Source organism: Salvia splendens, chromosome 13 (assembly GCF_004379255.2).
Source record: "Salvia splendens isolate huo1 chromosome 13, SspV2, whole genome shotgun sequence".
Lineage (NCBI taxonomy): Eukaryota > Viridiplantae > Streptophyta > Magnoliopsida > Lamiales > Lamiaceae > Salvia > Salvia splendens.
The window spans coordinates 21,463,800-21,491,686 of NC_056044.1; the positions used below are offsets into that span (position 1 = coordinate 21,463,800).

The 27,887-nt window shown below is 41.1% G+C and overlaps 2 protein-coding genes and 1 non-coding gene across 3 annotated transcripts; 2 read left to right on the top strand and 1 right to left on the bottom strand.

The window, feature by feature from the left end:
• The first annotated feature begins 2,078 nt into the window (after positions 1-2,078).
• Positions 2,079-4,947, top strand: LOC121762971 (root phototropism protein 2-like). The gene is made up of 5 exons (XM_042158998.1): positions 2,079-2,179; positions 2,263-2,332; positions 2,541-2,918; positions 3,406-4,110; positions 4,306-4,947. The coding sequence occupies exons 1-5, from the start codon at positions 2,136-2,138 to the stop codon at positions 4,780-4,782; spliced, it is 1,674 nt and encodes a 557-aa protein (XP_042014932.1). The 5' UTR covers positions 2,079-2,135; the 3' UTR covers positions 4,783-4,947.
• Positions 4,948-23,284: 18,337 nt separating this feature from the next.
• LOC121760686 lies at positions 23,285-25,527 on the top strand. The gene is made up of 3 exons (XM_042156319.1): positions 23,285-24,632; positions 24,822-25,395; positions 25,485-25,527. The coding sequence occupies exons 1-3, from the start codon at positions 23,285-23,287 to the stop codon at positions 25,525-25,527; spliced, it is 1,965 nt and encodes a 654-aa protein (XP_042012253.1).
• Positions 23,672-23,778, bottom strand: LOC121763150. Its single transcript, XR_006042393.1, has one exon. It is a non-coding gene; the product is annotated as a small nucleolar RNA R71 (small nucleolar RNA).
• Positions 25,528-27,887: the final 2,360 nt, after the last annotated feature.

Consider the following 27,887-nt stretch of genomic DNA (forward strand, 5'->3'; position numbering starts at 1 on the left):
TGATAACATAAAATTTTAAATTTTATTGACAAATTTATCATTTATTTGTGTATAAAATGTAATGTATTTCAAATTCGAATTGAATTTAAACATGCGAAATTCTTTTATTAGGAGTAGACGAGTAGTGTATATTACTCATACTTGATATCTAAGCTATTGAATTTATTAATTTGAAAAAGAAAAACATGGTTCTATGTATCTCTCATCATATTAGAGCATCTCTAGTAGTTCTGGACATGCAATAGTCCTCCCATAGCCTCGCCACTGCCACATCATCAACACTAAAATCCTCCTGCCACATCATATGGACATGCAACTGGACATGCAATAGCCCAGCCACATCACTCAATTATGAAAAACAAACAATTAACAATCACACAAAATACGGAATTAAATATACGACACATATACGTGAAAATATACTATTTTCATTTAAATTAAAAAGTGCATTTAAAAAAATTACATAAATTAAGATAGAGAGTACTCACATACGCGTTTCGAAAAATTAAAAAAAATTAAAAATCTGACACCGATATGACACTGATCCGGGGACTACAATGACGCCGTGCGGATCGGCGTGAGAATCGGCGTCAGACCAAGAATCGGCGTGGGCACGTCGATTTTGACGCCGATTTCGCCGACTCCGACTGCAATGGTTCGGCGTCAGCACCGACGTCCGCAAAAAATCGGCGTGCCGGTGCCCCATTGGAGATGCTCTTAAGCCCATTCTATGTACACTTGCATTTTATAATAAATGGATTGAAGTGCGAAGGCATCCTACGTGTACGCTTCTGATTAGTGAAATCAAGATCCGGTGGTGGCCCACAACGTGACATATTTATCCTGTCCGAAGATAGCACTGAGTAAAGCAGAGAGTGGGCCAGAGAGAGTGACGTGGCAGTAATCCATCCATGTTTTAGTTTGGAAAACGGAATGAATTGTGAACCACTTGTTTGAGTGGTAAGAAATCAACGAGCTTTTCTATAAGCCACAGCACACATGATTTGACCCAGATTTCTGTTTTTCTGTCCGGTGCCAAACACTCCTTTAATTATTGGTGACGAGAAAATTTATTAATTGCCCTTTTTAATCCTCTTAATCATTACACCAATAAATTAGGTGCTACTACATCTTTTCATGTTATTCAATTTACTTAATATTAATTGTATTTAAATTTTTTTGCAATATAGTACATGTAGTTTCGATGAGATTGAGAAAACATTTGCTGATAATACCACATTACAGTATCAGTGCACAAACAACAAAACTTAAAATTTAAATTTCACTACTCTCCTTAATCAAAACGAATACTCGTACTCTCTTCGTATTCAAAAAATAGAAATATTTGAAACGTCACTGTTTTAACGCACAATTGGTAAAGTAACTGAGAAGAATTGATAAAGTAAGAGAGATGAAAAGAAAAATGAGTAAAGTAAGAGACAAAGAGAAACTGTAGTGAAAGCAGAGTTAATAGATTGTGGGGTCCATGTCTTAAAATAGAAAAAATTTAAAGTTTTTATTTTTAAGGATCGATCCAAAACGGAATCTTTGCTATTTTAAAAAACGGATGTAGTGTCTAATTTACACAGACAAGCTTTTGCAAGGATGCTGTTCTCCATAAATAAAATCAGAATACACCAAGTTGACAGAATAAAAGAAATTAAAAAAGGAAGAATATTCAATATCAGTTTGTTTAATTTCTAATCGTCTTGTTACTTGTGTATTTAAATTTAAAATGCACACTTACACGTGAAACCCTCAAACCTTGATTACTTTTTTTTTTAGATTTTCTTTAGATTTCCTGTAGTTTAATATCAAAGTTGAGTTTGAGAATAACAAAATTCTAATAAAATTTAATAGATCCCAGAAAAAATGAAAATATATAGTGAAGTTCATGAATCTAATTTGGAGAGATAAAAGGGAATCTACATGGCAGAGTGGATAACAGAATATATCATTTGGAACTTGAAAACTACATTTAAAAGTTGTTAAAGTACATAAGTAAAAAAGGCAATTATTTGCATGGGAAAAACAGCTTAGATTTATTACATGATAAATCAAGGTCTTTATATATACAGCACATTTATTCAACTATAATTGACATCTCCAACTCTCCTTTTCTCCCTCACTCATTCATGGCCAACAGATTCTCTCTAGCAATGGAAAGAACTGGCCAATGGTACTTTTTCTCTTTCCGAATTCCATATATATTTCAATTTTTTTTGTGTATAATTCATTAATTCTTGCTTTTGATTTGATTAGGGTTTTCTCTCAAGAAATCTCAACTGATATAATCGTGGTAGTTGGAGAAGCTAATTTCTGCCTTCACAAGGTAAGCTTTTGGCGTAGCAGCATACTTTTTTCTATTAAATTTTTTGAAATTTAATCAAGTTTAGTGTAAGTCACAAGGTAAAAGTACCTACATATTATCTAAATTACTAAAAATATACATTAAACTTAAATTTAGAAATCTCAGCCATAATTATTTCTGCGTCTGCTAGTGCTCGTGATCATGGTTTTGCTTTTTGACGGTTGTGCAGTTCATGCTGGTGGCGAAGAGCAATCATATAAGGAAACTGATTCTGGAATCGAAGGAGACGGATTTGACGAGGATTAATCTGTCTGACATTCCCGGGGGGCCGGAGATCTTTGAGAAGGCGGCCAAGTTCTGCTACGGCGTCAACTTCGAGATCACGGTGGACAACGTCGCTGCCCTTCGTTGCGCCGCCGAGTATCTCCAGATGACCGACAAATACTGCGACGGCAATCTCGCCGGAAGGACCGATGATTTCTTGTCCCAAGTGGCGCTCACCACCCTCTCCGGCGCCCTTGTCGTACTCAAGTCGTGCGAGGATCTCCTCCCCATCGCCGCTGATCTCGGGATTGTGCAACGCTGCGTCGAGATCACTGCCGCAAAGGTCAGATTGCCAGAAAAAAAAACATAAAGTTTGGTCAAATTTTAGTCAATTTTGCAACTTTAAAAAAATTTCATTATATCATAACTTTGATATATTTCTTAATTCTTCCATGGAGAAAATTTCCAAGGTCTGAATTTATTGACGTGACCCGTAAATGCATAAATATTAAAGACGTGACTAACTAAATGTATTAAACGACGTTGTTTAAGTAACGAACATGTTGTCCATATACTAGTATTTTTTGTTTGCCTTTTTTATCCTGTTGACGTTAGGAGGCTCATTTCAACTTTTTTACTCCTGTCCACGTTAGGAGTCTCATTAGTAATATTTAGCAAGTGGACCCACATTCGACTCAATCACTCTACTTGCATTTTATAATAAAATCAATATATAAAAGTATAACTCATATTCATCAACTTTTTCTACTACTTTCATTCAACAAAGTAAAACAATTTTTTAAAACTTGTGCCGATTTATAATGGAGCAGGCTTGCGTGGAGGCGAATTTCCCGAGCCGTTCGCCGCCGAATTGGTGGACGGAGGAGCTGACGATCTTGGACATAGCCTTCTTCGAGAGGATCATTGCATCAATGAAAGGAAGAGGCGCAAAGGGACTAACTCTAGCCAGCGCGATCATAACCTACACAGAGCGATCGCTGAGCGATCACTCTGGCAAGGGCGCCCGGTCGCTGGACTCCAGCGACCCAGACGTCCGCCTCCAGCAGCGCGATATCCTCGAGTCCATCGTGGCCCTCCTCCCACAGGAGAAATCGGCCTTTCCGATACACTTCTTGTGCTGTCTGCTTCGGACAGCCATTTTCCTGAGAGCCGACAGCCGGTGCAAGAGTGAGCTGGAGAAGAAGATTTCTATAATTCTTGAGCATGTGACCCTTGATGATTTGTTGGTTTTGTCGTTCACCGTTGATGGCGCGAGGCTGTTTGATCTTGAGAGTGTGAGGAAGGTCATATCTGGATTTGTGGAGAGGGAGAAGGGTGTGGCGATTTTCAATGCGGGGGAGGTTTGCTCCACAGCTATGTATAGAGTTGGGAAGACTATTGATGCTTATCTTGGAGAGATAGCCACCTATGCTGATTTAACCATTTCCAAGTTCAATGGGATTGCCAATTTGGTGCCTAAGGCCGCTAGGAAGGCCGACGATGATCTTTATCGCGCTATTGATATATATCTCAAGGTATGTAACATAGACAATCATTCTTGATTGTGTTTGACAATCATTCTTGATTGTGTTTGCTATTGCAACTTCTGTCGCGTGTTTAAGTCGTCTGAACTGTCATAGGTGCACCTAGATCTTGTGATAGTTCTGGTGCACCTTGTTTTTAAATTTATCCTTATTTTTAAGTATGAAGTATTGTCTATGATGGTGTAGGCACACCCGAATCTAGATGAGATCGAGCGGGAAAAGGTGTGCAGTGTGATGGACCCGCTCAAGCTATCGTACGATGCTAGGGTTCACGCTTCCCAAAATAAGAGGCTCCCAGTGCAAATAGTCCTCCACGCGCTATACTACGACCAGCTCAAGCTGAGAAGTGGAGGGGATGATGATCACCAGGATGCGGATGCGGTCACGATGAGGAAGCAAGTGCAAGCCGACACGTCCCTCGTGAAGGAGAACGAGGAGCTGAGGACGGAGTTGTTGAAGATGAAAATGTACATTCAAGATATCAAAAAAGGGCAGGGCACGTCGTCGAAATCGAGTGGGAAAAAGCCTACATTCTTCTCATCCATGTCCAAGACTTTGGGGAAATTGAATCCGTTCAAGAATGGATCCAAAGACACGTTGAATATTGATGATGGAATGCCGGATTTGACAAAACCTAGAAGGAGACGATTCTCCATTTCCTAAGTTTTGTGATTGTATTTTTTTTGTTATATTGGTGTGATTGATTAATCTTGTAAAGAGTTTGATGTTTATGCTTGTTTTAGTTTTATGATAAACTATTGTGATGCGTGGTTTGACCATTTTCGTGGTTTTTATACTATGAAAATTCAGTGTATATAATTGTGCATAGATCGTAGTGTAAATATTTTGGATCTTTGTTTGTTACTATCGATTGAAAATTATATTAGTGTAGGTTCTTATTTTTGTAATTTTGTTATATTTCATATACACATTCGTATAGAATGATATAATCCATTTGATGTAATCGGTAACAAACTAGTGTTCAAGATTATGATTATTGATAATGATAGGTAAGTGGTTGATGCGATGTTCAAATGTTCATCCTCAACCAATCGATTGCACTAGGTGAGAATAAAACGAAATTGTTGTGGGAAATTAACTAAGTCAGAAAGATGGATTAGATAAGATGAATTGACACCTGTTTGACAAGTTGGTAATGCCTAGATATAAATATTTATATGACTATTTCTAAGTGTTTGGTATCATAGTTAACTTGTAAGTATGTGTTATCCTCTATGGCTCATCCAAGTCAACAGTTTTTTCTTCAAAATACAAGGATATGGATCTCGCAAATTTGGTCGGATAGCATGTTTGCCTCATTTCTTATCTACCAAACAACAACGAAAAAACTCTCATATGAGCTTATCTTGACCCGAAGCCTGTATTTCTTATCTTACTAAATAAATCTTCTTATAATCCTGTCAAAATGGATATTGGGTATTGGATACCCGATATCCAAACCCAAAAAAGTCAGGCAATTGGATACCCGAAACCCGATTTTTCGGGTATTGGGATCGGGTAGTGAGAATTTTGGATCATCGGGTATCGTGTTACCCGATACCCAATCGGGTATATGCGAATTATCAGATTTAGTTTTTTAAAATTAATAAATTACTATATGTTAAAAATAATTAAATGTAATTTAATTTCTTAATTACATGTGAATGGATGAAAGATGTTAATATGTTGTTACTGTGGATGGATGAAAGATGTAATATAATTTAATTTAATTTTTTTTATTGTGGATGGATGAAAGATGAAAAATATAATTTAATATCTTAAATATATGTGGATGGATGAAAGACGTTACTCCATGTTACTATAACTTATGAATTTTGTATTTCTCAATGTTTGTAGTTATTTTTCTCTTAAATTCAAACTATTACAAGAATTTTGTATGTTTAAAAGTTTGTAAATATTTTCTCTTGAATACTATTTCAACTTTGTATTAAATTCGAACTAAATAATATTAAATAAATTGTAAAACTTTGTAGTTAATTTTCAAACAAATAAAAAAAATCAAAATTACAATCAGGACTAGATACCCAATTTTTCGGGACTGGATACCCGAGTCGGGTATCCGGGTACCTGGAATCAAATTTGGGTCGGGTATTGGATTTTAGGAATTTCGGAATCGAATACCCGAAAATTTCAGATCGGATATCCGCGAGTACCTAATTTGACATGTCTTATATGTCATCTTTAGCCCAAGAAAGTAATTCTAATAGAAGACTAATAAACCTATTTTCTTCTACACGTTTCCTACATTTGGAAACGCCAATGACCACAGCCACATAATTATATGGACATAATTTTTTATTTGTATTCATTCATAATAAATAGATAGTGTACTTTTTTTGGTTGGATGATTAACCAGGCCCAATTAGATTATATTTCCATTTATATTGTGCACTACTATTTACTCCCTCCGTCCCATTAAATATGCAACATTTACTTTTCGGCACGTGATTTTATGTAGTGTTGTTTTGTGAGTTAATGAAGAGAGAGTAAAGTAAGAGAGAAGAAAAAGTAGAGAGAGTAGTGTTTCCATTTTTAGAAACGTTTCATTTTTAATGGACGGACCAAAAAGGAAAACGTTTCATTTCTAATTGGACAGATGGAGTAATTGTAAGCCATAATTCCCTCACATGTAAGATATACACTAGTACATTTTAATAATGATTTCCTGCTTAACAAAAATTAATGATGGACACAAATGTTAATTCTAACCATTTTTTTCTATAAACTAGTATATTTTGTTTTAAAAAATTGTAAATATATATGAACCCGGCTGATTCTGAAATTCTGTCTATTTTGGCCCACTCGGGGCATTTTTATGTTATTTCCTTCCCAAGTATAAATAACACTTCCACATATGAAGTCACTACTCAGATATTTGCATGCAAGCCTATATCATTATCTTGACTTTGCCTTTTGTGTTTGATTGTGTTTGCACAATAGGGATCTTGCTTTATTTTTTTAATTTGGACCACATATTGTAAATGGAGGTAATATCTTGGTCTTGCTTGGCTGATATATTATTGTGTTACTATGTTTGTTTAGTGACATGGGAATTGGGATGATGGAAATTGCTCTTTCATAATCATGTGGTAAGTTTTTAGCTCTTGCTCTTTTGACCTGCATTTCTCCATTGAAGGATATAGTTCGATTTTTAAGTGGTGGAGATTAGATGTTAAGACCATCTCAGATTGTCAGCTACGAGTATTTTTTTAGATAGGTAAAATAGAATAAGGAAAGAAAGATCGCTCATCATCCAGATCCAAGTTGGAGCCGATATATAATAGTAAAAGGAGTGAACCATATATTTATGATCTATACTTTCACCTATGTATATTTATGGTATTTATACTTTCAAAATATTATTTGCGATCTCTATACCATACCTTATGCATGTTTCAAGGTTCTATTTACTTTTTCTCATTTTTATCGGTATAATACACCCTCAAATGGGTAGAGGGCAAATTTGTACATTCAAGATATGGTATATGGACTACAATTGATATTTTAAAAGTACAGGTATCGTAATATATATCAATAAAAGTGTAAGTCCTAAATTTGTAGTTCGCTCTATTAAAAATAGCAACTCTTTGGCAATGTCTACATTGTCATTTGGGAGTGGGTGAACATTTATATTTCGGTTTACATCTTTTCCCCACAACGCCTAGGTTCTCCGTTACCCTGTTGTCAGTAGGGAGTGGGTTAGCATTTGCATTTCGCTTGTTGAGTAATGGGCTGAATTAGGTTAGTTATTTTAAAACATCTTGAAGTAAAGAGGTAAATGAAAAATTATAGAGAAATAGTAGTACTATTGATAGGGCCTATTTCATGCATCGGTTTATGGGTGAAATACATGCTACTTGATCGGTTTATCGCGCAAAACAAGTGTTAAATGTGCAGAATTACCACTTGACCAAGGCTTCAAGGCCGACCTGATCAAGCAAGTACAAAGGCGATAAAAGGCTCAGAATCGGGGGAATTGATCAAGGGGAGCGATCAAGCAGTTAGGAGGGGACCACGGGCTTTTGGAAGAAGAGCACGTGAGGAAATGAGCTGGATACAGCGCACCATTCTGTTATCAAGGACGACGTTCTAGAAGGGGACACGTGCTGGAATATGAGACGCAAGGACGAAGCTGAGTCACGAATTTGTTACCAAAAGCGTCGACATTCTAGAAGAACAGCACGTAGCAATCAATGAGTCGCTCATTCTCAGAATGAGTGAATATTCCCTGACAAGATCGTTATCCAGCTGGAGGCCGAATCGAGCTTATAAATAGAGGGTGTGCCACCACAAGAAATAGGAGACACTTTACTTTCCGCCTAGTTTAGTTTAGCATAGTTATCTAGCATAGTCCAGCTCTCTAGCTTAGTTTAGTTCAATTCTCTAGCTTAGTTAGATAGCTTAGTTAGAAGGGTGACCAAAGGGAGCACTGCAGAATACTCATTTCTGTTAGCGTGACTTAAGTTTCCCCCTGAGATTCTTCTCAGTTTACCGCTTTCTTAGATTCCAAGTGTTAGCTTAGTTTCGTTTCACGTTGTAATCAGTTTTTAGTTTAATCAAGTTATTTTCGCTTCCGCACATTTACTTTTCTGTTGTTTCCTGCAAATCATTTGACCCAGTAGTTAGAATTCAGTTGATCAAGCTAGCTAGTTTAAATTCTGTCTAGATTAAAACAGTAGTTAAAACTCCCAAATTAAAGCGTGGCAGCAGCCAACCCCCCTGTTCACTACTCACACACTCGACACACCAACTTCCCTATGGGATCGACCCCGAACTTGCCGCTTTACTGTTAAAGTTGTGCAAAATTGGGAGTTATAAATTACTTTGGCAAGGCGGAAAGGGCGAGAGCTAGAGTGCATTGATTAAGTGGCAACGACATTTGCTAACTGATCCAATCGGTTCGGTTATCACTCCATACAACTTGATCCGCATTCTATTCATGTTTTCGATCTCTTTCCTAGTCCACACCAAAATGGCGCCGTTGCCGGGGAAGCATGATGTTACTTTATGCTTGTGCGTAGTGCGTAGGTGTATATAATTTTGTTTCTCATTTCTTGTTTTTGCTGTTGATGAGAAGGTACCACCAAGGCTATTACTGGAATCATCCCTTGATATACAGAAGAACTAACACTCAGTGGAGAGTCCAGGGAGCCGACGTTGTCATCACTCGTCGCAGAGCCGCATTAGAAGCAGCAGCAGCCACCGAGCAGAAAACACAACCACCACCACCAGAACGAACGGAAGCAGAAATGGCCCTTATCGCTGACGACTCTAGAATCGGTTCTCTACACGCTCATGATGAGAGAGAGCCCACGCATACCATCACCGCTACTCTTAGGATGCGGACAATTGCCATCAAATTAGGAGTACTGGCCGTCTTGTCCCACTTCTATGGCCTTTCGAAGGAATGTCCGTATGCTTTTCTGGAATTCTGCCGATATTGCGACATTCAGCCCGTGCCGGCTGGATCCACATCCGAAGATTACAAACTCAAAGCTATTCCTTTCGTCTTGAAGGGGGATGCGGGTGTCTGACTGTCAAGGCTGCCGGAAGGATCCATCAGAACGTGGGCTGAGTTTCGCATTATATTCCTCGATCGTTTCTTTCCAACATAAAAAACAAGTGCCCGAAAAAGGGAAATTACAGAAGCCAGACAGGAATACGACGAGCCCCTCGTCCAGTACTGGGATAGGTTCCAAGGGCTGCTTCAAGCATGCCCTAACCACAAATTGGGAGAGAAGGAAATCTACTCGATTTTCTATGGCGGACTCACGGTGGATAGCAAAAACGACCTCAACCTCGCAGCACAAGGGGATTTCTCAAAAACCCTTTTTAGCCAAGATAAGAATATTTTGGAGAGGCTGATTGAGGCTAAGCGGTCGTATGAAACCTCTCGAGGGCAGTACAGGAGATGAGCAGTGCACGCAGCAGAGGCGCGCAACGATGAAAAGCTGGAGGCTCGATTCGAGCAGATGGAGAAGAAACTGCTGGAAGAAGTAGAGAAAACGAGACCACCGCCACCACCTGCACCAAAGGAGACACAGTACGTACCGCAGCCGCCACCTCCAGAAGAACATCATTACTATTACTGTGAATTCCCCCCTGAGGTAGAGCAAGTGAACGCAGTAGGCCACTGGAACACAAATAGCAACTGGATCCAGGGGAAGCAGAGAGATGCTCCATGGAGGGACCACCCCAACTTCAGATGGACTGATCAGAATCAAATCCAGCCACAACTAACCGCACCTCAACAAGTACAACCCTTCGACGGGCAGTCCAACTGGCCAGCCCGAATCTTGGATAGACCAAACGCAGGAGGAAATAGAATGCAGGGAGGTCAGGCAGGATGGTCAAGTGGACCTCAAGGGAACTGGTCAAGTGGAGGACAATCTAACTGGTCAAACCGACAACAAGAAGGAGAATGGGTGGTACCAACACCAAGCTCCTCAGTATGTCAACCAGGGTAGGCAACCAAGTAATCAAATGGTGAGTTATGTCCCGCAGTACCACAGAGGAACCCAGCAATCCCAAGGGAACCTACAGTACTACCAAGGAAATCAACAAAACCATCTGTCCCAGAACCAACCAGAGCAATATGGATCTTTCGGTTTCTACCAGCAAGGCCATGGAGGAGGCCAATTTAATCAGAGAAATAATAGGCAGCAAAATGAAGTTCCAGGGGATATGATGGTTCCACATCAGCCTCATGATGTTGTGCGGGAAATACAGGAAGCCCAAAAGGAACAGAGAGCCGCATTAGAAATGCTTACAAAGCAGTTATCTCAGGTCGCCATGTCACTAGGCGAGCTGAGAGGTAATGATGGAAAGATTCCGGCTACAGTGCAACCTCTAGCAGGGCGAGAGAATGATAACACAGTCTCTCTGAAATCAGAAGGAGTTTATCAGAGCTCAACTGCAAGTTTTCCAGCATCCAGGGCAAGTCTTAGTAAAAGCCTTGAATCCAGCGCCCCTGATCAAGTCACAGCGAAAGAAGAGTCTACCATATGTGAACATGGTGCTGAAAAGAGAACGAGGGTGGAAGCAGATGAAGTAACCGGTGAGATCCAACCTGATGATATTCCCTCAAAGAGAACTGACCCAGGAGTATTTACGCTCCCAATTTCTATCAGAAACGTTCAAATGAAGCACGCAATGTGCGACCTAGGGGCTTCCATCAATATTATGCCGTATTCTATATACAAGAAGCTGGAGAACGCTAAGCTCGTCCAAACCAATATGGAAATACAGCTAGCAGACTGGTCCTGCATCTACCCCAAGGGAGTTCTGGAAGATGAAATCGTCAAGGTGAACAGATTCATGTATCCCGCTGACTTCTTTGTTATAAAAATGACGGAACCAAGAGCGGAGGAGTCTATTGGAATCCTTTTGGGGAGACCTTTCCTATCCACTGCTAACACAGTCATTGACGTCCGCCATAGGACAATTAATCTGGAGTTTAAAGGAGAGCGACTTACAGTCGGCATTAATGAAGCTGCAAGAGAGCCACAGGACAGAGAGAGCATACAAACAGTAAACGTTATCAGCCCTCGAAAAAAGGAGTATCCAAAAAGGGAATCCCTCAAAGAGCCACCGTCTGGTTCCGCTGAAGGCGAACAGCTGAAGAAAGAGGCAGCAGAATGGTATGATACGACAATGGCTGATGCAATGGATGACCAAGCCATTGGAAGGGCAATTATGGAGTTTTGTCAGCCGTCACAACCAGCTGAGGCAAGAGAGATTACTCAGCCAAGAAGGGTCGAGAAACCACCAGACCAAGCCGCTCCATTAAAAGAAATGTTGAAGAAGGATCCCTCGTTTACAAGGCAACTATTTTCCGTACCAGCATCAACGATGGCATTCAAGGACCTGTGCAGTCAGACAGATCACAAGACAGTCAAACCACGATTGCAGAGAAAGGAATACTTACTCTTCCAACATCAACCCCAGCTGATGCCCAAGAAGCAAAATTCAAACTGGCCGGAACATGGGACAGTCATGGCAAGACACACACATGTGGCAAATTTTCCGTACCTTATTAGCCAGGGGAAGATCAGAATCTTGTTAAGGCACGCTAAGGGCCGTGGATGACGTATCAAGGATTTCGCCGGGGGAACGCAGATCCTAACAAAGCTTCCCGAGGACGACATGGAGTTTAAACTTTCTGATGACTGCAAAGCCACGTTCCTATTCCTGAAGGAACAATTGATGAGTTATTCTATAATTCGTGGTCCTGACTGGAATCACTCCCTTGAGGTGATGTGTGAGACTAGTAACTGTGCTGTGGGAGCAACACTAAGTCGGAAAATCCAAGTGAAAAGTTATGCTTTCCTCTACGCATCAAAAGCATTGGGTCAGGCGCAAAGGAACTATGATGTAACAGAAAAAGAAATGTTATCAATAGTCTTTGCATTTGTGGCGTTCAGGCAGCACCTACTCGGTTCCAAGGTGACGGTGTATACAAACCAGGCGGCCATCAAATACCTATCGTCGAAGAAGGGATCAAACCCGCATTTGATCAGATGGTTACTCCTTCTACATGAGTTTGAATGGGAAGCAGTTGACAGAAAAAAATGTGAAACATAAAGATCCATCAGGAAAGGAGGATTGATCGAGGTAAACAGAGAAACTGGGAGCAACGTAAACCTAAAAGGGCAAAGTTCGCAGGAAGGACCAACGGTTTGGAGCAAAGCGAGCTACTCGGAAGGAACGAAAGGAAGGCGTTTGTAGTGGATGACATTTCACTACTAATGCCTAGCTTGTACCAGCAAACAAGTATAAGGAGTGATCGGGTATTCATGGATGGTCTGCTTGATCAAGCAATAATTTCTAAATCTCTAAATCTGATCAAGTAACATTCCAAGGGAACCCGATCAAATCCTTGTGAATAGTTTTTTTTATTAAGTGTGTTTAGTTTTATTTTCGTTAATCAAAAGTCGGAAGTGGAGGAAAAGAACTGATCAAGTGGAATAATGTGAGTTGTCATCGAGATTTAATTATTCACGTGATCAGTGCAATTTGAATTTAATTAGTGGAACAGTGATTGAGTTGATAAGAGCAGGTGATGACGAGACATGTGCAGTAAGTAGAGAGGTGTCAGGCGGCGCCGACTGTTGAAATGAAAGGACGTTCTGGAGAGAGGAAGAAAGCGTATCAGGGAAGATTTGCCATCTAGCATTCTAAAAAGGCGCGCCGGTACACGAAAGATCGCAGAGATATCAATAAGCGGGGATCTCAACAGTCGGAATTTGAGTATAAAAGAGGGTTTTCCTGATCTCACTTTCCATCATATATCTTCAGAACCTTTGTGTTATCTTCATTCGGAAAGATATGCAGGGAAATCAACTCGAGACCTCCAATACTTCCTCGTTTTCTTCAGGAGCCGGTCTCGACAGTAATAATCAGAGATCCCTTTCACCACCGAGTCCACCAACCACCAGAACCCCATTATCGCCTCCTAGATTCATCGGCCCACTCCAATATGCGGACCCGGCTGACATAAGGCGTGTGGACTCCGTACTCAGAAGTTTTCCCGTGGAGATTCACACCGCCCTAAAGGCTCACCCAAGGATTTCTCGGTCTAAGGACCCTGTTCTGCCACCATCAACAGAGGGGCTGCCTCGTCCCAGTGATCTCCCTTTACGACGAAAGGAGGCAGAATTTAACCTTTCATCGACCACAGTAGAAGACTCCATCCCGAGAAGAACGCACCACCAGGCAATGAACCAGCTGCTTCTTGAAGCTGAGGGTTCAAGGCAACAAGTGGATGAGGAGAAAATCAAGAGACCGGAGCAGTCATTGAAGCAAGCAAGACTGTGGAGAGCAACCAGGTGAGAGTAGAAAAAGGGAGCAAGAGGAAGGGGGAAGAAAGTATCTTTCCTCCCCCTAATATGGGCCACCATACCAATTAAGGTATGGGGCTTACTAAAGCTGCCAGCAGGTCTTTTGCTTCCCCTCCCCGAAGGAGAAAAAGAATAAAAATACCAAGGAGGAGGAGCTTCGATAAGCACGAAGCCGTAGAGGCAATAAGGAAGGCATGTGTAATGGAGGCAATAAGGAAGGAGCGCAACGTTCCCCTAATTCAGCTATCTAGAAGCCAGTACTATCACCCTTAACCTTGTTTCTTTGTGTAAATTGTGTACTCCAATCTCACACTTAGTCCTGGGTCTGGACTAAGTGTGAAAAGTTTATGGAAGTTGTTTTCTGTTTTGCCTATATCTGTTTTGTTTTTGTTTGGTTATTAGCATGTTTTGATTGTTGGCACTATCTCACACTTAGCCTAGTGTCCGGTCTAATTGTGAGAAGTTTCCCTTGATTGTTGTTATATCATTGCCTGTGCCTAACCCTTCTTTCCACTGCATCCAGCCCCTCGAGGACGAGTTCATATGCAGTGGGGAGGGGGGACGGGTTAGTTACAGTAGAATCATACATGCTAAATTTTTTTTCGAAAAATAACAAATTCCAGATAGTAATAAAATAGGCAATATGCATGAAATTGGAAAAATGGAAGACTTGATTACTTCTTGGGAGAGTTAGAAAAAGGATTCAGTATGCTCACATATAAAACTTGATTGCAAAAGCTTGATCAATTTGAATGACGCAAGTATGATAGAAACGCTCAATTTCTAAACCAACTGTGAAGCCTCTCTATATGCGAGTTATAAGCCAAAAGTAGAACACTTTCTACTATTTTTACAAAAGAAAAATTATGAGAGGCTGATTTTTAATATTGAGATGAAAATTGCACAAGTAGTAATGACTAAAGGCATTAGGACTTAACCATTTGAGTCGTGTTCTTCCTTCGTTCCACAAACCCGCCTCATTAGTCAAGGCACCCCCTAGTTAGCCAATTCGAGCTTATACACTCTTTCCCTTTCTTTGAAGCCTTAAAACCAAATTCAAAGTTTCATATCACATGAGGAAAGAGGGTCAAAGAGATGGAGTTTGTCAAGGGTAACGAAAGGGGATAGCAAGAAAAAGGAGGGGCAGCCAGGTTGATCAAGTTAGACAATCGGGTTGATCATTGATCATATAAAAAAAGGGCAGGAAATAGTTGTAACCTGACCCAGAAAATCAAAAGTAAAAAAATAATATAAGGCTGAAGGTCGAAATCTGACCAAGAAGGAGCACCAAAGAAAAAAAAATCCCAATTCTGATCCAGCGAGTCTAGGCAAATCTTTGGCTTTTTGACTCATTGATTTTTCTTTAAAATTTTTTATTTTTTATTTTTGAACTTAGAACCCCTAGGACCCCACCCTAATACGTTCCTAACCTTGAGCCTCGTTACAACCTTAAAACAAAGACCTTAAGGAACTATCTTGTGTAGTCCGATTCAAGGTATTAAATTTATGGCAACATCGAGTGAACAGTCCTAACTTCTCAGGTAAGGAATGAGTGACTGAGTGAATCCAACAGTGGTTTTTGAATTGAGCAATCTTGACAAGCTAACACCTTGATCAAGCAAAGGCGAAAGAGAATGAACACAAGCTACTGACAAATGGATTGACCTCGACCTCGGGTATGATTGTTGGAAAATTATTCGGTCTAATGCATACATGTGAATACGTGTCTTTATCTTAAGGTCTTGTTTTTCTTTTCGTCTTTTCTTTTACATAAAAAATAAATAAACCATGCCTGAAATTTGCCCTGTCTTTTTCTTTTCTTTTTCTTTATACTTGGGGACAAGTATGTTTTAAGTATGAGCAGTTTGATAGGGCCTATTTCATGCATCGGTTTATGGGTGAAATACATGCTACTTGATCGATTTATCGCGCAAAACAAGTGTTAAATGTGCAGAATTACCACTTGACCAAGGCTTCAAGGCCGACCTGATCAAGCAAGTACAAAGGCGATAAAAGGCTCAGAATCGGGGGAGTTGATCAAGGGCAGCGATCAAGCAGTTAGGAGGGGACCACGGGCTTCTGGAAGAAGAGCACGTGAGGAAATGAGCTGGATACAGCGCACCATTATGTTATCAAGGACGACGTTCTAGAAGGGACACGTGCTGGAATATGAGACGCAAGGACGAAGCTGAGTCACGAATTTGTTACCAAAAAGCGTCGACATTCTAGAAGAACAGCACGTAGCAATCAATGAGTCGCTCATTCTCAGAATGAGTGAATATTCCCTGACAAGATCGTTATCCAGCTGGAGGCCGAATCGAGCTTATAAATAAAGGGTGTGCCACCACAAGAAATAGGAGACACTTTACTTTCCGCCTAGTTTAGTTTAGCATAGTTATCTAGCGTAGTCCAGCTCTCTAGCTTAGTTTAGTTCAATTCTCTAGCTTAGTTAGATAGCTTAGTTAGAAGGGCGACCAAAGGGAGCGCTGCAGAATACTCATTTCTGTTAGCGTGACTTAAGTTTCCCGCTGAGATTCTTCTCAGTTTACCGCTTTCTTAGATTCCAAATGTTAGCTTAGTTTAGTTTCATGCTGTAATCAGTTTTTGGTTTAATCAAGTTATTTTCGCTTTAAATCTGCGCATTTACTTTTCTGTTGTTTCCTGCAAATCACTTGACCCAGTAGTTAGAATTCAGTTGATCAAGCTAGCTAGTTTAAATTCTGTCTAGATTAAAACAGTAGTTAAAACTCCCAAATTAAAGCGTGGCAGCAGCCAACCCCCCTGTTCACTACTCACACACTCGATACACCAACTTCCCTATGGGATCGACCCCGAACTTGCCGCTTTACTGTTAAAGTTGTGCAAAATTGGGAGTTATAAATTACTTTGGCAAGGCGGAAAGGGCGAGAGCTAGAGTGCATTGATTAAGTGGCAACGACATTTGCTAACTGATCCAATCGGTTCGGTTATCACTCCATATAACTTGATCCGCATTCTATTCATGTTTTCGATCTCTTTCCTAGTCCACACCAACTATACTCCTCCGTCCACAAAAAATAGTCTCATTTGTTGACGTCACGAGTTTTAATGAGAGCATCCGCAATGGGGCGGACGATAGCCCGCTGATGCATTGGTGACTGAAAGATTTCGCGTGATCAAGTTATATGGAAGAATAATCGACCGGGTGGATCAGTTAGTAAATGTCGTTGCCACTTGATCAAGGCGCTCACCTCTCTCTTTCACGAAAACATTTTTATAACTCCCTAACATGCATCCTACTTTTAACAGTAAGTGGCAAGTACGGGGTCGAACCCATAGAGAAACTGGTGCGTTAAGTGTGTGCTTAGTGAACAGGGGTTGGCTGCTGCCACGCTTTAAGTTGGGAGTTTTAAACTACTGGATTACGCTAGGCGGAATATAAACTAACTACTTGATCAAGGGACTCATCATGCGGACAACCAATAACGGACCAAGTAACGACAGGCTGAAATAAAGACTTCACTACCTAAACATGCTACGAAACTACAAACCAATAATGAAGATTCAAACACTCGATCTGAAATTTTTAAAACGAACTAAACTGGGACAGTAAACAAAAATTCCGAAAGCAAAATAACATTGATTTATAAAACAGATTTCAAACACAGAACTGGGAAGTGCGGAATACAAGCATGATTCTTTAACTACGAAACAAAATGAAATTTAACTAAGCTAACAAATTCAGAAAGCAAGAAAGTGATAATAGCCGAGAGATCCTTGGTCGGAAACTTGAGACGGCGCCGAGCAGATCTGGTTCCTCTGTCGCGCTCCCTTCGGTCGCACTCCTCCTAGCTAACCATTTCCTCTTTCTAAGCTAAGAATTGGGGAGATTTTTGGAACTTGGAAGAACTTGGAAATAGGAACAGGCGGAAACTAAATTAGAGGGAAGAAGAGAGTCTCCATTATGGCACTGCGTCCTCCATTTATAGGCTCTTCACAACAACCTCCAGCTACGATAACAACTTTGGCAGCGAATATTCGTCCTTGCTTGGATTGAGCGCCTTATCTGCTGATACGTGTCCTTCTAGAATGTAGTGGTCCCCCAGCTAACTGCTTGATCACCACCTTGATCAACCCACATGGTTTTGGCCTTTTTCGCCTTCTGCGTCAGCTTGATCAGTTTGGCCTTGTTGTCCTTGGCCAAGCGGCATTCCTCCACAATTAACACTCGCCTTCCGCGTGAAACTGATCAAGTAACATACTTTTTACCCTTTAAACCGATGCATGAAATAGGCCTTATCATGCATCGTCCGCCACTGTAGCACGACGGACAATGGCGAACCCTTCCTCCGTGCCCTATGCTTTCTCCGCGGACGATGGCCTCAGATTAAGCATCGTCCACCCCGTTGCGGGGAACGCAGACGATAGGCGTGGACGATGCGACGCATTTTCATTTTTTATTTATGTTTTCTTATCTATATATACCTTATTTCTCATTCCATTTTTCACACACCAATCTTTCTTTTCTATCCCAATTTTCTTTCACTTTATAAAAATCAATCCCGACGACGACTGGAGTACCACAGAGGGCATTACTCGGGCCTTATTCGATTGCGTTCATGAGGCTACGGCCGATTGCTTGGCCGAAATGGAACGTGAGTGTGAACAGGCGTAGCAGGTCCAGAGGCCAATCCGACGTCGGACCTTTGTCCCCCGTGAGCATGACGTAGCTCATCAACGTCTGTTCGCAGATTATTTTGCTGATGAACCAATCCGAACGTTTTTTCACCGCCGATTTAGAATGCGGCGAGATTTTTTTCTCCGCATTGTTCACATGTTGGAGGCACGTGATACATATTTTCAGTATCGGCTTGATGGCATCGACAGATCCGGACTTACTGTAATATCCCTAACCTAATATATATACATATATACCATTCGGTAGTTATAGAGAGAACATTTAGTAGATTTTACTAAGAGATTAATATAATGAATTAGTTATATACGTTAATAATAATTTTGAATATTTAATTAGTTGTTAATTAAAATGTCATAACTGTACGTATATATATAAATGATGTGATTTGTTTATATTTTATACATAAGCCATTTAACATACACACGTACACGTAGAGTTCAAAAAAAATGAAACAGGTTCCACGTAGTGATTCTAGATGACTATTTTATTATAAATAAAAAAGCAAATACAATGAAATTTATATATTTGTTTTGCACACATGTTCCTATTTAGCAGTGCCACTAATCTCCTAAGGAAACAACGTAGCATGCATGTATATCTTTTATTCAATTTATTTTATATATCAAATGTCCATATATATATATGGAGAGTTGGAGGATATGAACAACAAATACATTAGTTCCTCTAGTTACCGACGGATTTAGTAGGGAACAAAAACAAATGAAGAGAATGAGAATAATCGAGTGTCCTAAATCGAGAAGCAGGATCAGATATTCAGATAGATTAAATGAAGAAAATGAGAATAATCGAGTGTCCTAAATCGAGAATAATCGAGTGTCCTAAATCGAGAAGCAGAATCAGATATTCGGATAGATTATTTTATAATCAGAGAATAATCGAGTGTCCTAAATCGAGAAGCTGAATCAGATAGATTATTTTTGTAATAAGGTGGGTGTTAGTGATAAACAGAGAATGTGAACAAACTGATAAACTGAAAGGCGTGAAGAATACTTTTAGATCAAATATATTTGACGGTTCTATCAAAAATTTGATCGGATACAATTCAGATGTAAAACAATTTCGTATGTCTTTTCCTTGTCCTACTTTTCGAACCAGAAATCGATCAATATGTAGAGGTTTAGGATGAAACGTTGCATCCCTTCATTTCACAACCGAAAATAACTGATTGTTGGCGGGTTATAAAATTGCAATTTGGTCCTTCAATTATCGAAAATTCCATTTCCGGATGAAGATTTCTGCACAGTTTGTCGATAATACTTGAAACAGAAATGGATTCATCCATTTTCATATCATATTGGGAAAACTGTCCCAATATTCTCAACAGTTCGTTATATTGTTCCATGACAGGCCTCGAATCAACCATTTTGTAGTTAATAAAATTACCAACAAGAAATTTCTTGCTAGAGGCATCTTCTGCCATATATTTGGCTTCGAGGGAATCCCACAACTCTTTAGCAGATTCTACGTTTTGATACACATCGAAAAGGGAATCAGACATACCGTTTAAGATGTGACCACGACATATATAGTCATCGTTCTCCCACTTCATCCGCCTCCTCGTCTGTTCCAGAGTTTCATTATCAACAGCCTCGGGCATGGGAGTACTCAGAACATACACGACCTTCAGACCAGTCAACATGAAATGCATCTTCTTCTGCCAGCGTCTGAAATCCTGGCCAGCAAATTTATCCAACTTCGCAAAACCTTTCGTTGCTTCCTTCGCCGTTTCCTTGTTCGACATTTTCAGAGAGAATATATTTGATCTTTGTTAGTGATAAACAGAGAATGTGAACAAACTGATAAACTGAAAGGCGTGAAGAACACTTTCAGATCAAATATATTTGACGGTTCTATCAAAAATTTGATCGGATACAATTCTGGTGTAAAACAATTTCGTATGTCTTTTCCTTGTCCTACTTTTCGAACCAGAAATCGATCAATATGTAGAGGTTTAGGATGAAACGTTGCATCCCTTCATTTCACAACCGAAAATAACTGATTGTTGGCGGGTTATAAAATTGCAATTTGGTCCTTCAATTATCGAAAATTCCATTTCCGGATGAAGATTTCTGCAGAGTAACTTTTTGACCCCAGCCAGGGGCTCTGCCCCTTGGACCCCGCCAGGGGCTGCCGCCCCTTCGACCCCGCTCTCGGGGGCGCTGCCCCCGAACCCCCTTCTAATCATAACGAATTCAAATAAGTGTGCACTCTGCATTTCCAACTTATTTGATGTCTCGTTATAATTATATTGATCAATCAAGTTAATCCAATTACACTAACATATCCAACAATCCTCCCCTATTTTAGTGCAATCCTTGATTAACTAAAACAAGTAATCACAAAATTCAAACTTTTGCATAAATGAAATATCGTAACGATTGAATTTCACCTTAGCACATTATACATTCCATACATTCGAATACACATGGTGTCTCTAAGGATTGAACCATGGGAACTCACTTTGAATACACGAAGATAATGTATACAAAAGTTTACACACTAATATGTTCTTTCTTGACACTATTTTTTACTAGCCTATGTCCTTATCCTTCATAAACATGTCGAAGCCAAGTCCTAGCTTCTTGAAGCGGCTAACCTTCATGCTTATATAGGTAGTTCTTTTATTCTTGCACCTACATATGCAATTTTTCAAAAGAACTATTAAGAATATTGATGCGAAGCTTATTTCCTATTCTTTACCCCGGATTTCATGTTAATTATAACTCACCAAGTCGTGCTTTGAGTGTAGTTTCGGGTGTTAGAAGCTGGAAGTTCGTCGGAAATGCATAGCTGAGATTCCAGAGAGTTCGCCCGGTCGGGCGTTTTGATGTTGCTAAACGCCCGATCGGGCGTTTCCATTTTGTGCATGCGGAGTCCAGAAAGTTCGCCCGGTCGGGCGTTCTGATTTCAACTAAACGCCCGGTCGGGCGTCTCCCGCGAAGCCATGCAGAAGCATATCGCCCGGTCGGGCGATTGGTCCTTCTAAGTTCGCCCGGTCGGGCGTTACGCATGAGGATTCCAGAAAGTTCGCCCGGTCGGGCGATTATTGACGACACAAAATGCCCGGTCGGGCGTTTCCCCACGATACCTCCAGAAGCCTTTCGCCCGGTCGGGCGATTATCCCTTCTAATTTCGCCCGGTCGGGCGTTTGGTGGTTCAACTGCATTTCAGCAGTTTTCTCGGCAGTTTTGCTGGGGAAATAAAAATAGAAAGGAATTTACAGAGAAGGGGAAGACAGAAGGGAGAAGAAGGAAGAAGAGAAGAGAAGGAGGAAAATCTACCCGACACTCCGACGATCCGACTCCGCCATCCAATTCTACTCCGAAAGAGCATGCCTTCTACGGTTTTAATCATTGAATTTATCATGTATCAAGGCTAGGCTCATTTGTTGCTCCAAGTTGTGAATTAGACTCGTTAGAATGCTTCTACACTTTTGAACTCACGTTTGATATCATTGATTGTGTTTAATGCGTAATTCTATTACTTTAGAGGCATCTGTTGTGATAGATATCTAATCCTTGTTTATTGTCTCTTTAACATAGACATGGATGGATTAATCAATTGTTATGCTATCAAATTAAAATTGTTCAGAGGATAATTTGATAGTGGATTAGGTAAGCTCGTATAGTAGTTGATGTTAGATTCCCGCGCTTCCGCAGGAGTTGAATGCCTTCGAAAATTAATTCATGGAACAAGTGTTCAGCTGACTGTGAATTATACGTCGCAAACATGTTCAGTGCAAGCGATTAGGTTGATAAGTTAATCCCAAATTTGTGTGTGATAAATGTGTAGAATGATTCGAGTCTAAGGAGCAACTTGGAGTGACCTGTTTTTCTCGTGTTTAAAATCCTTGCGTAGTTAGTTTGTTAACTTAGTGTCATTAATCATCAAAACCAAAAATCGAACCTTTTTATGCTTTGTTTAGCGTTGAGTTTTAATAATCATTCCCTTCCCTGTGGATCGACACCTAAAATACTACACACGAAGCTGTATTCTTGCAGTTAGTGATAATATTTGGGTAATTAAATTGAACTTGCGTGCGAAATTGATTTGTTTTACAAACCAGTATTATCCACATCAAGTTTTGGCGCCGTTGCCGGGGAAGGCAATCGATTATTTAGCTTATAGTTTGTTTGTTTTTATTTTGTTTGATTTTTCTTTTTGAGTTTTATAGGTACATTGTTCGTGTTCTACGGTGTGATAGCCATCTACCACGTCCGGACTTGAAGACGAAGGAGTGTATTCTTTTAGGTAATTTTTAGCTAACTCTTAGTTTAGTTTTAGGTAGTTTTGTTCGCACTCTAGCACACACTTTTTATAGTACTTACCCCGAAGTTGTCGAGAGGTCTCGCTTTCGGTAATAGGAATTATATTGTGCTTGTGCTTGGTGTATTTTCTGTTGTGTAGGTAAAAATAAAAAAAATAAAAATAAAAAAAGTGAATGCACACGCGATCACAGGGTACACCACCGTTTGGGTTGCTCTGTTATCAAAGAAGAAGAGTTAGAGGATCGCCTACTGAAATCTTCCCGGACTATCCGAGTCCAATCAGAGGCAACTTGTTCAGCGAGCCGAGTACAGAAAGAGATTCAGAATCAGAAAGTGAGATGGCAGATAACAATGAGATACCACCACCTGTTGTGAGGTTTGGCGATACACTGAGATCGGGAATTGAGTACCCCGGAGAGTTTGCTTATGCGAACAACAACATCAACATTCCACCTCACTATATTAGTTTGGTGAATGGGGGGAATCTTTTCCATGGACGGGATGATGAGGACCCGGTGAGCCACCTCAATGCCTTCTACGAGTTGACGAACTCTCACAGACCCCCGAATGTGGAACACAATCTAATCAAGAGGGTCTTATTCCCATTCTCTCTGAGGGAGAAAGCAAGAGCTTGGTATGACTCTATCCCGGGCTACAACATAGCAACGTTCCAAGAGTTGAAGACGTTGTTCCTCTTGGAATACAATTCTCCTATGAAGATTGAGAAGTTGAGAGAGGAGATCACCTCTTTCCGACAAAAGTATGACGAGTCCTTCGCGGAAGCATGGAAGAGATTCACGGAATTGATAAGGAAATGCCCAAGTCACGGACTAGCTCCGGGGCATGACCTTTTGAAATTCTACAAGGGACTCAACAGTGAAGGCACGGGATTGGTGACTGCAGGTTCGAATGGGAACCTAGATGATCTAACTCACGATGAGGTGAGGGCTTTGTTTCAAAGGCTGGCCAACAATCAACGGAATTGGCACAATCCAAGGCGAGGGGCTGATAGAGCGGGAGATACATTTGGTGCTACCAAGGATGCGGAAAGAGTGACCGCAATTGAGGCTCAACTGGCGGACATTAGCACTCAAATGTCGTCGATGACAAAGGCAGTTAAATCTCTTCAACTGACTCCTCAACCCCAAGCTGTGACGGTGATGAGATGTGGGTTGTGCCAAGGCGGGCATCATACTGATCAGTGCCCAAGTCTTCAAGGACCACCTGTGGAAGATGTGAACTATATTGGCAACAATCGCCAAGGGTTCAATCAAGGCAACCAATACAACAATCAGCAAAATTGGAGACCTCAACAAACGGGATGGAATCAGGCTGGTCCTAGCAACAACTCGGGAAATCAATGGAGGAACAACACTCAACCGCCGGGTTATGAGAAGAAGCCAACCGTCGAGGATCAGTTGGGGCAGATTCTCTCTTTCATGACTAAGAGTCAAAAGGAGAACGAAATTTTCAAGGAAAGGACGGTGGAAAAGTTTGGGCAGATGGATGCGACAATGAGGAATCTTGAGACGCAGATAGGGCAGCTTGCCACGGCATCACACACGAGGATTCCTAACACCATCCCGAGCAATACCGTACCTAATCCGAGAGGCAATGAACAGTGTAAGGCAGTGGTCTTGAGAAGTGGTCGTGAGTTGGATTCGACACCATCAATGGACGGCCAAGGTACTTCCGGCATCTCACACGCAGGGGCGGATGAGATGTTAGGCTTGCATTCCTCGCACGCAGGGGCGGACGAGGCATGTAAGGGAAGTCCCGCGTTGGTGCAGGGTGCCCAACATGGTCAAGAACAGGCTGCATCCGGCAGCAAGGAAAATGGTGTAGAAGCCGAGTTAAGTGAGAAGTTTTTGGCAGAAAAGAAGGGAAAGCAGAAAGTAGAGATGGGATCAAATGGACAGCTGATGACAAGTCCGGCATTAGACCCGAAAAGCAAGTTCAACTTCCCTGATCACATTCCTCCTCCACCATATCCACCGAAGAGGAAGAACAGAGCTCCAAAGGAGAAAAGCTTCGAGTGGATGATGAACGTGATTCGAAAAGTGAATGTGGATGTATCGTTGGTGGACCTCTTCACTAATTTCCCCAAGTTCTCCAAGTTCTTTAAGGACATGATGGCAAACAAGGAGAAACTTCAAGACGAGGGAATAGTGGCATTGAGCATGAATTGCTCACAATTGATTTCGGGAATGATGCCCATGAAGAAGAGGGATCCGGGAAGTTGTGTGATTCCTTGTGAGATAGGCAACACAATTTTCACCAAATGTCTATTGGATCAAGGATCGGGGATCTCACTGATGGCATTGAAAACAGCACGTGCCATTGGACTGGAGAACAGAATGGAGCCCATCGACATTGCCCTACAACTGGCTGATCATTCCATTGTGAAGCCCACTGGAATAGTAGAGGATGTCTTAGTCAAGGTAGACAAGTTCGTCATCCCCGTTGATTTCATAGTATTGGATATGCCCGAGGACAAAGAGGTACCTATTCTGTTTGGTAGACCGTTTCTTGCCACAGGGGACGTGTTGCTAGGAGCAAAGGACAACTCGGTCACGTTTAGAATTAATGGTGAGCAAGTGACCATTAATGTGGAGAAAGCGATGAAGCATCCTAGTGATGCAAAAGCGTGCTTTAGAGTTGATGTCCTCGACAAGTGTATCTTTGACAAGATGCGTTGCTCGGCAAGTATAGAAGGAAGCGTTTATGATAAGGGGAGCTTGGAAAGAGACTTTGGTTCGACAATTAAAGTTGATTTTGATTTTGATGAAAGTGAGGATGCTCAAATTGATCAACCAAGTCTAGAGAATGAATGTGTGGTGGATACTTTCGTGGCGGATGTGCAGCCCTCAATTGAAGTACCACCAAAGCTAGAATTGAAGCCACTCCCGACAAATCTGAAATACGCATTCCTTGGTGAGGATGAATCTTTACCGGTTGTGATATCGGCGATGTTGAATGATGAAGAGGAGTTGAAGTTGATAGAGCTACTGAAGTCACACAAGAAAGCTCTAGGTTGGTCCATTGCCGACATCAAAGGAATTAGCCCCGCAATATGCATGCATAAAATCTTGATGGAAGATGGAGCTAAGCCGGTAAGAGAGAGACAAAGGAGGTTGAACCCACTTATGCAGGAAGTGGTTGAAAAAGAAGTGAAGAAATTGCTGAAATATGGGATGATCTATCCCATTTCCGATAGTGAGTGGGTTAGCCCGGTACAATGTGTACCAAAGAAAGGGGGAATAACCGTGACCGTCAATGAGAAGAATGAGGTTTTGGCAACTCGATTGGTGAACTCATGGAGAGTTTGCATGGATTATAGAAAGTTGAATACGGCGACGAGAAAAGATCACTTCCCGTTGCCATTTCTGGATCAGTTGCTCGATAGGATTGCGGGTTATTCCCATTATTGCTTTCTAGATGGATATTCGGGGTACAATCAGATTGCAATTGCCCCGGAAGATCAAGAAAAGACGACATTCACATGTCCTATTGGAACTTATGCCTTCCGTCGGATGCCTTTTGGTTTGTGTAATGCACCGGCTACATTCCAACGTTGCATGATGGCAATTTTTTCTGATATGAATGAAGACATCATGGAGATCTTCATGGATGATTTCTCCGTCTTTGGATCCTCATTTGACTTTTGCTTAGAAAACTTGAGACGGGTCCTACAAAGATGTGAAGAATCAAATCTCGTGCTCAATTGGGAAAAGTGTCAGTTCATGGTCAAGGAAGGCATAGTGTTGGGACACAAGGTGTCAGAGTTGGGGTTGGAGATGGATAAGGCGAAGATTGATGTGATCTCAAAGTTACCTCCCCCAACGAATGTGAAGGGCATCCGTAGTTTCCTTGGACATGCGGGATTCTACCGACGTTTTATAAAGGATTTTTCAAAGATTGCAAAGCCACTTTGCAACTTGCTTGAAAAGGATGCCAAGTTCGTCTTTGATGGGAAATGCCTTGAGGCATTTGAATTGCTGAAGAAAAAGCTAGTCGAAGCTCCTATTATTATCACACCCGACTGGTCAAAGCCGTTTGAGCTGATGTGTGATGCTTCGGACTATGCTGTGGGGGCCGTTCTAGGCCAAAGGAGAGACAAGGTTCTACACGCTGTCTACTATGCTAGCAAAGTACTCAACGAAGCTCAACTGAATTACACCACGACAGAGAAGGAAATGCTAGCAGTAGTGTATGCTTTTGAGAAGTTTCGTGCTTACTTACTTGGCACGAAGGTGGTAGTGTTTACGGATCATTCGGCTATCAAGTACTTGATGAACAAGAAAGATGCAAAGCCTCGGTTGGTGAGGTGGATCCTTTTACTACAAGAGTTTGATGTGGAAATCAAAGACAAAAAGGGGACCGAGAATTTGGTAGCCGATCATCTGTCTAGATTAGAGGGATTGGAAGAGACGGAAGATGAAAGAAAGAAAAGGATAAATGAGAAATTTCCCGACGAGCAAGTGTTGCAAGTGGAGGCTCGGGAAACATATGTGCCGTGGTTTGCCAATTTGGCAAACTACCTTGTCACGGGCATTATACCAGAAGGGTTGTCATCTAACCAAAAGAAGAAGTTTTTGAGTGACACTCGCACATATGTTTGGGAAGATCCGTTTCTCTTCCGGATTTGTAGTGATGGAGTGATTCGAAGGTGCGTTGGAGAGCATGAGCACCTTCAGATTTTGTCTGCATGCCATGATTCGTTGTATGGCGGCCACTTTGGAGCACGACGAACTGCTTTTAAAGTGCTTCAGTCCGGATTCTTTTGGCCATCGATCTTCAAGGATGCAAAAGCCTATGTAGAACGATGTGACAGTTGCCAAAGAGCCGGCAATATCTCGTGGAGAAATGAAATGCCGATGAATAATATTCACGAGGTAGAACTTTTCGATGTTTGGGGAATAGACTTCATGGGACCGTTTC

Excerpts from the sequence above, each read along its gene's own strand:
- LOC121762971 (XM_042158998.1), top strand. The coding sequence starts at position 2,136 with ATGGCCAACAGATTCTCTCTAGCAATGGAAAGAACTGGCCAATG. Across the intron at positions 2,180-2,262 it reads ATGGAAAGAACTGGCCAATG|GGTTTTCTCTCAAGAAATCT; the intron begins GTACTTTTTCTC and ends TGATTTGATTAG. Across the intron at positions 2,919-3,405 it reads TCGAGATCACTGCCGCAAAG|GCTTGCGTGGAGGCGAATTT; the intron begins GTCAGATTGCCA and ends ATAATGGAGCAG.
- LOC121760686 (XM_042156319.1), top strand. The coding sequence starts at position 23,285 with ATGGCAGATAACAATGAGATACCACCACCTGTTGTGAGGTTTGGCGAT. Across the intron at positions 24,633-24,821 it reads ACCATCAATGGACGGCCAAG|AAAAGAAGGGAAAGCAGAAA; the intron begins GTACTTCCGGCA and ends AGTTTTTGGCAG. Across the intron at positions 25,396-25,484 it reads GTCTTAGTCAAGGTAGACAA|GGGACGTGTTGCTAGGAGCA; the intron begins GTTCGTCATCCC and ends TTCTTGCCACAG.